The sequence below is a fragment of the Chiloscyllium plagiosum genome, chromosome 34 (genome assembly GCF_004010195.1).
Source record: "Chiloscyllium plagiosum isolate BGI_BamShark_2017 chromosome 34, ASM401019v2, whole genome shotgun sequence".
In the NCBI taxonomy this organism is placed as follows: domain Eukaryota; kingdom Metazoa; phylum Chordata; class Chondrichthyes; order Orectolobiformes; family Hemiscylliidae; genus Chiloscyllium; species Chiloscyllium plagiosum.
In genome coordinates, this window is record NC_057743.1 from 40,103,554 (window position 1) to 40,114,220 (window position 10,667).

Here is a 10,667-nt window from a genome sequence, read left to right on the forward strand (position 1 = left end):
GCACACTCTCTCACACACGCAGATACACACTCTCTCACACACGCACACACTCTCTCTCTCTCAGACACACACACTTTCACTCTCACACACACATACACACGTAACTCTCTGACACACACACACACTCCCTCTTACACACACACACACACACTCTGTCTCTGACACACACACACTTTCATTCTCACACACACACACTCTCTCTCTGACACACACACACATAACTCTGACACACACTCTCTCTCACACACACACTCTCTCTGTCTCTCTCTCTCTGACACACACACACACACTCTCTCTCTCTCACACACGCACACACATGCACAGAGCACTTGTAGGGAAACAAAGTGGGTTCACTTTAACCACCTTGTGTAGAGAGTTGAAGAGTATTTTTAACTAATCTGTTCAGAAATGTTATTACACACCCCTAGAGCAGGAGAAACCTGAATCTGGGCCTCCCAGTCCAGGGGTACAGGCACTACCAATCTGCCAAAAGACAGCCTTAAACAGGTGATTTTTTTTTGTAAATTTAGAGCAATTTTCTAATTAATCTGTTCAGAGATGTTATTGCACATCCCAAGAGCAGGTGGGACTTGAACCTGGGCCTCCTGGTTCAGTGATAGGGATACTATCACTGCTCCAGAAGGAGGGCCCCATCTCTCAGAGAGTTGAAGGCTTTGCACCAGAGCTGTGAGTGTGGTCCATCAGCAAGTGCAAGCAGCATGGCGGGCCCAGGTAATGATGTTTCAGCTCAGTTTCGGAGCAGGGAGCTTTCCTGTGTGAGGCGAAAGTGACAACCACTACATTACACAAACCCCTAAAGCTAACCCCCTCCACCTAGACTGTGACTCAGTGGAGCATTTCACTCAGACAGCAGCTGATTGAGTGCTGTTAGGACACACAGGATTCAAAACTGAGGCCAAAAATGAGAAAAGTGACCAGGCCAAATACAAAATAATGGAAGCGATGGCTGCCAGGGATGATAATGTCCCCAGTGTCACATTCCCTGCAACACATTTCCCACTGCCCCTAATGATTGATGCTGTTAGGGAGAAGCCAATCCAAAAATGATTTAACAGCAGCTGCTCTGTCTTGTCCACAAACACCACAAACAGTGATGTTCCTGAGTTGCTTTCCACATGGTCCCCTGCTTTATAAGAACTCTGAAAAGAGAACTGTATCACCGTCCTTCGCGAACCCACCATCTGGAGCTGTCCTCTTGAAATTGAGGGACACCCTCCCAATAGTCAACAGCCAGAATTGAATCCTATGCAAATACCAAATCAGAAAAGCTTCTACTGAGCTACTCACCAGGTACAGTAAATAACCCAGGTAGGCCAGTTCAGGTAGATTTTGTATCATAAAGATCCAGACTAGACACTTAATTTCCTTTAGAATCTGTAGAAAGGAATATGTTTCAATCAGTCAGTAAGGGACACATCAGCAAAGGACTATGATGCTGTCAGACAGAGCAAAAGCCTCAGTGGTCAATAAGGAACAATAACCGACCACTCCCACTCATTAATAATTCCTGTTGGGTGATGACATTGTCATCCTGCTTTCCCTAGCTCCTGTCTCCAATTCATTTCCCTGTTAAATACTGAATTCCAATGAAAGCGGAAGAAAATAATGACATAGGAGACCATTCAGCCTATCTTGTATTTACTGGTTACAAAGAGCAATCCAGCTGAATCATACCTTCGTCCCTGGTCTATCATCCTCCAGTTTATGATATCTCCCAACCATTTCAATGTTTTTTAATTCAATGAGGGTTTCTGCCTCTTCCAATCTTTGAGGATGGCACAGGGGCTCAGTGGTTAGCCTCACAGTGCCAGGGACCTGGGTTTGATTCCAGCCTCAGGTGACTGTCTGTGTGGAGTTTGTATGTTCTCCCTGTTCTACATGAGTTTCCTCCGGGTGCTCCGGTTTCCTTCTACAATCCAAAGGTGTGCAGGTTAGGGTAGATTGGCCATGCTAAACTATCCATAGTGTGCAGGAATGTACAGCTAGGTGTGTTCACCATGGGAAATGCAGCATTGCAGGGATAGGGTTGGGTGCTGGATCTAGGTGGGATGTTCTTTGGGGGGGTTGGTGTGAACTTGATGGGCTGAATGGCCTGTTTCCACACTGTAGGGATTCTGTGATTCTTTCAGACCCTAACCACTCTCTGGTGAAATAACTCCTTAGTTCTCCTCTAAACCTTTCAAGTAAATATTTCATGTCTCTACTCCCTGGATTTACACCTCGCTGTTAATGAAAAGATCCCACTTTGAGCTGTTGCACCAATTGGAAATGTTGCACTGATGAAGTAAGAGGTATTTCAGATCTTCAGACCTGCTGTCACAGCGGATACAAATACATGGTCATTCTGAAACTGACCATGTTACATCTGAACTGCGTCCACTCGAGGGTGACAAATGCTCCTACTAACTGTGTTCCAGCTCAAGTCTTACATTTCATTTTCAGCAGAGTTAAACTGGAACTGGGTCCATTTCTTGACACCCCACTTTTTTAGTTTAACCAAAGACAATTTGTTTCTGTTAACTCCCTCCGATCATCATCGAATCACAGGAAAAATAGATTATACAGTTTGCAATTAGTCATGTTTTGAACTTCAATATAAAGTCAGAGTCATACAGTCACACAGCACGGAAACTGACCCTTCCATCCAACCAGTACTCACTGAACGTTATCTCCAACTAAACTACCCTGACTTGCCCACTCCAGGCCCATGTCCCTCCAAACGTTCCCTATTCATGTACTTACTAAAATGTGTTTTATATAATATATTTTTATTAAGAAAAAATAGATTTTTAAATATTACAACAAATGCAAAACAATGCAATTCAAAACAGTACAGAAATAGTACAAAACTAAACCCAAATAATAAAAAAAATTCCCCAACCCACCCTCCTATACGAATGTATAAACATATATAGAGAAGTATAAAATTTAAAAAAAACCTAAACTCGCTATTTAACTAACTAAATAAATACCTAACAACAAACAAATAAATAGTAATAACTCAGCCCAGCCAAACAAAACACTCATACATTCACAGTTTCCCCTCCCTGGATATTGGACTCATGAAACACAATTGTTACGGCTATATAAAAGCCCTTGTTAGTGTGGCAGATAAATCTGTGTCCAGGTATTTCAAAAAGGGATTTCCTTTGTAATCTTAGAAAACCTTCTTCATTGTCTAGAATGCTGCCAATTTTGGTGTCGTCAACAAACATACTGAGCATGCCTTCCATATTCTCATCCGAATCATTGATATAAATTTCAAACAAAAGAGGACCCAGCACCAATCCCTATGGAACACCACAGGTCACAGGCCTTCAGTCTGAAAAACAACCCGTCCACCACCTTACTAAAATCCAAATAAACCATGTCTGCTGCTCGGCTCTCATCAATCTTGCTGGTAACTTTCTCAAAAAATTCAATCAAGTTTGTGAGACACGATTTTCCTCGCCCAACACCATGCTGACTATCCTTAATCAATTTTTGTCTCTCTAAATGTCTACAAATCTTATCATTAAAATCACCCTCAATAATTTACCCAAACTGAAGTTAGACTCACAGGTCTATAGTTCCCAGGTTTCTCCTTACACCCTTTCTTAATCAAAGGTACAACATTAGCCAGTCACCAAGCACCTCGCCCATAATTATAGACGATGCAAATATTTCTGCAAGGGGTCTCGCAATTTCCTCCCTTACTTCCCACAACATTCTGGGATACATTAGACAGGTCCTGGAGATTTATCCATCTTTGTATTCTCCAAAACCTCCCGAACGTCCTCTTCTGTAATGTGAACTGTTTTTAAAACATCAAAGTTTATTTCTCTCCATTTCTTTCTCACAGTAGAAAATGATTCAAAATGGTTATTTAGTATCTCTCCCATCTCCTGGGGTTCAACATAAAGATCACCTCCTTGATCTTTATGAGGCTTTACCCTGTCTCTAGTAACATTAGATTCCGTACAGTGTGGAAACAGGTCATTCGGCCCAACAAGTCCACACCAACGCTCCCAAGAGTAACCCATCCCCCTACATTTATCCCTAACCAATGCACCCAACACTATGGGCAATTTAGCATGGCCAATTCACCCAACCTGCACATCTTTGGATTGTGGGAGGAAACCCACACGGACATGGGGAGAATATACAAACTCCACACAGACGGCTGCCCGAGGCTGGAATTGAACCAAGGTCCCTTATGGAACATAGAACATAGAACAATACAGCGCAGAACAGGCCCTTCAGCCCTCAATGTTGTGCCGACCTGTGGACTATTCTCAGCTCGTCCCCCTACACTATCCCAAAATCATCCATGAGCTTATCTAAGGATTGCTTAAATCTCCTTCCTCACTATCCATAATGCCACTAATTCTTGTGTCATTTTTAAATAAAATAGCTCAGGTATTTTCAGAAAATGTGAAAGAAATAAGGTTTTTAAAAATCCTTTGAAACTTAAGTCCTCCAAGTAATGTAATGCTGTGAGGCAGCAGTGCTAACCACTGTGCCACCCTAATATGTTTAAGAACTGGATGCAAACAAGCTGTTAAAATGACTGGATGTTAGCTTCGGCATCTGAGCTGCAGAGTCCCACGTGTCAAGTGAATAGCTAATTAAATACAGGCATTCACAGATATCCAGGGAATTCACACAACACTTTGTTTATGGATGGGACATTTCAATTTACAGTTCTGAGGAAGGGTTGACCCAAAATGTTAGCTCTGATTTCTCTCCACAGGTGCTGCCAGACCTGCTGAGCTTTTCCAGCAACTTCTGTTTTTGTTTGTGAACTTAATTTACAGACTGCCTGACTTGCTGTTCATTCTGAATAGGAGAATGAAACTCCATTTCCAAGAGTTAGAAGTGAATAGACATTTATCAAACTTCCATTGTTTTAAGATGGCTTTCTCCATCCAGACTAGACTGGGGGATCCTCAAAGGTGTTAATGATGTGACACAGTGGTTGAATCAACATAAACACCACTCCCTATTTGGAAAAGAACTTTAAACCTGGAAAAATTACATGGTGGGATAGTCATGAAAATCACATGTCCTGATAGAATCACACATCACATCTTAAGGAATTTCACTTCATTGTCACTGGGTCAAAATCCTGGGAATTCCCTCCCTAAGGGCATTGTGGGTCAATCTGCAGCAGGTGGATTGCAGCAGTTCAAGAAGGCAGCTCATCCCCACCTTCTCAAGGGGCAACTAGGGACGGGCAATAAATGCTGGGCCCAGCCAGTGATGCCCACGTCCCACAGATTAATTTTAAAAAGTACATTTGGAATAACTGTGTGAGAACAAGTAACTTCCTTTATCTTTAAACTCTCAAAAGCTTGCTGCTGGCACCTGGGGTGCTGCACTCCTTTCATCATTACAAAACATACCGATCATGGGCAGTATGGGAACCCAAATTCTGTTGATGGTAAAGTTCTTTCGAACTATTAATATGTTTGGCAGACTGTAAACTTGTCAGTCTTCTTAAGAAAGAAAGTATTGTTCTTTCTGTTCTCTCCATATGTCCCACCCATTTCCAGCATTTCTTAGTTCATTTCAACTAGCCACCACCTCCACTTACTGATTTGTTATTGAAATGGAAGAAGTTTGGGTTTACTGGGAGGGAAGAAGATTGAAAATTCATTTAGCCTACTGGGACTGGGGTTCCTTTCCCTGGAGCTTGACGCCAATCTGTAGAAAGAGGCTGAATTAATCTGGAGTGAGCCAGACTGAAAATCCATTGAAGAGATGGATTCTTGCAAGATGGTTCTGAGCTGACCAAGTGGGTGGAAGTTTCCCAACGATAGTACCCACACTGGGTTTTAGCAGTTTACCTGCATACACATAGACAGTTCCTAAGCCTTGGGTCTTACAACCTGCGACTAGGAGAAAGTGAGGACCTCAGATGCTGGAGATCAGTCAAAAACTGTGCTGCTGGAAAAGCACAGTGAATCAGGCAGCATCCAAGGAGCAGGGGAGTCGACATTTCAGGCATAAGTCCTTCATCAGGAAGCCCTTTGTAATGAAGGGCTTATGCCTGAAACATCGAACCTCCTGCTCCTTGGATGTTGCCTGACCTGCTATGTTTTTGACTCTTACAAACTTCACTGTGTTATCTGGATTTAAGCAAGAATTGTGCATCCCTAAAGGGAGAGGATGTGGCCAAAGATCAAGTCTGTAATTGTTCATTCTTCGATAATTATCCAAATCTCTTTGGAAAGACACAGTTGAATCTGCCTCCCAATACATACACACTTTGTCAAGCAGTGTATTCCAGATTGGAACCACTCCGAGCAGTACAGGGCAAAAACCATACTTACAGCTATGAGGCCAATGACTGCTTTTAAAACAGCCCAGCAGATGCCCACGCCCAGGATGACCGAATGCTCAAGTGAAATATGACTTGCTCCTGAGGTCAAGACAAGTACACAGAGACACAGCTGTGGAGGAAAAGCAACATTTATTCGGTAGATTTTACTGATTCACTTTGAAATAATGGACTATATGACCGCAAACAGCTTCTGCAAAAGTTATTTTCCTTTACTATGCTGGGAATGGTCGGAATGTCACATAAAGTCACCCTCAAGGGACCCAATCATCTTCCTTCCTTGTGTGCACCTCACCAGGATTTGCCAACACAGAATGGTGCACAGGAGGTTAAGAAAGCAGTTAATGAGGCTTATTGGATCCCAACCTTTATAAACAGAAGCAGAGTGTACAAAAGCAAGGGTGGTAGTTCTGGGAGAACCTTGGAAAGGCACTGATTCAGCTCAGCTGGAGTATTCAATCTAATTCTGGTGACATACTTTAGCAAGAATGTGAAGGCCTTGGCGAGGGAGTAATAAACATTAGGGCGGCACGGTGGCACAGTGGTTAGCACTGCTGCCTCACAGCACCAGAGACCTGGGTTCAAATCCCGCCTCAGGGGACTGACTGTGTGGAGTTTGCACATTCTCCCCGTGTCTGCGTGGGTTTCCTCCGGGTGCTCCGGTTTCCTCCCACAGTCCAAAGATGTGCTGGTCAGGTGAATTGGCCATGCTAAATTGCCCGTAGTGTTAGGTAAGGGGTAAATGTAGGGGTATGGGTGGGTTGCGCTTCGGCGGGGCGGTGTGGACTTGTTGGGCCGAAGGGCCTGTTTCCACACTGTAGGTAATCTAATCTAATTCCAGGAATAGTTACAGGGATGGGGGACTTCAGCTACATGGATGAAACAGTGAATGTGGGGACTCCCCCTCTTCAGGAAAGGAAGGCTGAGATCAAGGTGTTAAAGCAATCATGAGGCATCTGGTTAGAATAGACAGAGAGAAGCTATTCCCATTGGTGGAAGCATCAAGAACTAGAGGACACTAACTTAAGAGAATTGGAAAAAAACTAATGGTGACCTACAGAGAACTCCCTGTACCGCTCGGAGTGGTTCCAATCTGGAATACACTGCTGAAAAAGTGTGTGTGTGTGGGAGGCAGATTCAACTGTGTCTTTCCAAAGAGATTTGGATAATTATCGCAAGATAAATAGGGGAAGGCCATTGGAAAAGACAGGAAAATGGGACTAACTGAGTCGCTGCTATTCCAGCCAGGGTAAACACAAAAGTAGAGCATAGTCAAGATCAGCCACAACCATTTCAATTGCTGGAGCAGGTTTAGATGACAGATTAGCTTAATCTGCTCCTGGTTTACATTTTATGTTATTTTATTCACTTACGCCTGATGCAACACCGTCTGTGGGAGAAGCAGCCTGACAACATGGAGACAGTGGAGGGGTCAGCAGAGTTGGGGGAGAGATAGAGACAGAGACAGAGTGAGCCAGTGACTGAGTAAGAATCACATCCACAGACCTGACAGATCATTGACATTGACATTAGTTTTGTAACACAAAAAAGTGGGCTTATAAAATACAAAGAGAAATCCAGAAACATTCTCTGCTCCAACTTGTGTAAATACCGTTAACTTTTTTCAGTTACCTGCGTTTGAAGATCAAATGTCACCATAGAGAAGCAGAGAAACACCATGAGGTACTGTGACTGGGATGTTTCAAAGGCTCCACTCACTCTGAAAGCCATCATGTTGGGACTCTTAATCAGGTAGATGATACTGATCAGCATCAGGAACACCCCAAATGTCAAAATGAAACCGAATCGTATCTGAAAGAAATGTTCAAAATGAGTGAAGCTAATTGCGTACAGTGACTGTTTCTCAATCAAACGGGCCATTTGGAATGTTATTGCTACAGTTTGGCAAGTTTTCCAGTCCTTTACTGACTAACAGCTAACAACCTCCAGAATTGTCCTGGACTCTCAGCAGGAAACCCAGGGGGAAACAAAATCCACAAAAGGAGTGTCATAAAAACTCGCTCTTCATTTGCAAGTTAGAAATATATTAGAGATGGGATAAATTCAGTCAGCTACAAGGAATCCATCTACTTTCCGTAAGGATGGAAATGTCAGGCAGCTAATTGTGAAAATGTGGGGGAGAGCGGCAACTGAAGGTACATGGGTCATGAGAAGAAACTTTCAACAACATGTCCCTCTGGAGCTAACAGACTGACTGAATCTCAGCTTATCATCCAGCAGCATCACTGAATCTGAACAACACAACCAAACCTTCTAGACACTGTTGGAACAGAGCAGGAATCCAATCCACCTTCTCAGCTAATATCTCTGGTGGAAAAGGGCTGGACATTATGACATTTTAGGACCAATTATACAGTTTGACTATTCCAGTACACTCTTGGTTAGCTTCCCATGTTCAACCTTCATAAACTTGTCCATAGAATCAAAACTTGACTCTTGATTTCAAATCCATGCAGGGCCTTTCTCTGCAACCTCCTCCAGCTTCATAAACCCCAAAGTATCTGAGCTCGGCTGATTCCAGACTCTTGAGCATTCCTGATTTTCACTGCTACACCATTCCTGATTTTCACTGCTATACCATTCCTGATTTTCACTGCTACACCACGACCGTCCTGCTTTCAGGTGCTGGCCCTGACGTGATAAAGTCTTTCGGTAATTTATTGCCATTTGGAAACATGGGATCTAATCTGGACAAAACCATGTATTGCTCTACATTTGAACTGTATTTCCATATTGTGTGGGTTAGAAAAGGGAATCGGTTTAGTTTTATTTTTGAGTTCTCTGAGTGGTTTGGGCTGTCTGAAAAGTCGTTTACATACATTTAAATAAGGTTTTAAAATATCTTAAATTAAGTGGAGTCATAGAGATATACGGCACAGAAACAGACCCTTTGGTCCAACTCGTCCATGCCAACCAGATATCCCAACCCAATCTAATCCCACCTGCCAGCACCCAGCACATATCCCTCCAAACCCTTCCTGTTCGTATACCCATCCAGATGCCTTTTAAATGTTGTCATTGTACCAGCCTCCACCACATCCTCTGGCAGCTCATTCCGTACACGCACCACCCTCTGCATGAAAAAGTTGCCCCTTTAGGTCCCTTTTATTTCTTTCCCCTCTCAGCCTAAAACTATGCCCTCTAGTTCTGGACTCCCCCACCCCAGGGAAAAGACCTTGTCTATTCACCCTATCCATGCCCCTCGTGGTTTTATAAACCTCTATAAGGTCACCCCTCAGCCTCCGACGCTCCAGGGAAAACATAGTTTAGTGCTTTAGAAAATAAAGTGTTGAAGAAAGAAAAAATATTGTGTTCTTGCCTAGTAGCAATGTATCATATGATACACATGGACAGAGACAGAAACAGGTTTCCTGTTAGAAAGCAAAAATCATCTGTATTTCCTGTTTCATACTGTCAAGCTGATAAGCTGAGCTTGCTTATTAAACACCTGCAGAATGGGAACTAATTGAGAATGTTGTCTTGATATTTTGGTCGTGGTGGGTGAGGGAGAGGTGTTTGTCAGGATACAGAGTGAGTCCATGCTTTTGGAATCTCCCAGTTTCCCTGAATTACCCTGTGGGACTTTATATATTCATTCTAAGAAGGGTTGCCACACCCTCCCGTTACATAGCTTTCTACCGGGTAATGAGGCAATGAACTGTCATTGTGACTCCAGCATCAGAGTGAGTATGTGTTTACCTTCCCATAACAACATCATCAACACAATCACTTCCACACAAACACAAGAACATGAAGAATCAGGAAATGAAACTGGAAAAGTGTAAAGAGTTGCTGACACGATGAAGGAATCAGTGATGCAAAAACAGAGTGGAAGGCAAAGACAGAGGAAGAGGGAAGAGTCAGGAGAGGGAAGTGAGGCCAGATTCTGGTGATAAAAAACTGAACATGTGGCTGGCCATAAAGACCCACCCTGACACTGAGACTGAGCCCAATCCTAGAGTCAGGGGTGGTTCCAGCCCAGCTGGGGATGTGGGAGTAATAGGTACATTGCTGCAGTGGACCACAGGTGGGAGGGGGGAGGAGGGGCTGCACTCTACAACTGAGCTCAAGCTGGTACATGTCACCATCGAGTATATCCCAGCATCGTCAGCACAGAAAACAGCCGAGGATAAGACAGCATCACACCCTACTCCCAACCTCCCCACACCAATATTCCCACCTCCCCACACTAATACCCCCACCCTCCCCACACCCCCATTCTTCCCACACCTGCCCAACACCCCACCCTCCCCACACCAACACCTCCATCCTCCCCACACCCACCCAACATTCCCACCTCCCC

The 10,667-nt window shown here is 43.7% G+C and overlaps 1 protein-coding gene across 5 annotated transcripts in view; it reads right to left on the minus strand.

The window, feature by feature from the left end:
• The window catches only part of LOC122540459, a 33,063-nt gene that overhangs the window by 8,817 nt on the left and 13,579 nt on the right, over nt 1-10,667 (minus strand). For 4 of the 5 annotated variants that reach the window (XM_043676295.1, XM_043676298.1, XM_043676300.1 and 1 more), the window contains 4 exons: nt 7,976-8,155; nt 7,717-7,749; nt 6,336-6,455; nt 1,309-1,395 (listed from right to left, as the gene is read on the minus strand). In XM_043676295.1, coding sequence (XP_043532230.1) covers nt 1,309-1,395; nt 6,336-6,455; nt 7,717-7,749; nt 7,976-8,155 — 420 coding nt within the window. The remainder of the gene's footprint in view (nt 1-1,308; nt 1,396-6,335; nt 6,456-7,716; nt 7,750-7,975; nt 8,156-10,667) is intronic. The other variant, XM_043676299.1, reaches the window with a different exon arrangement.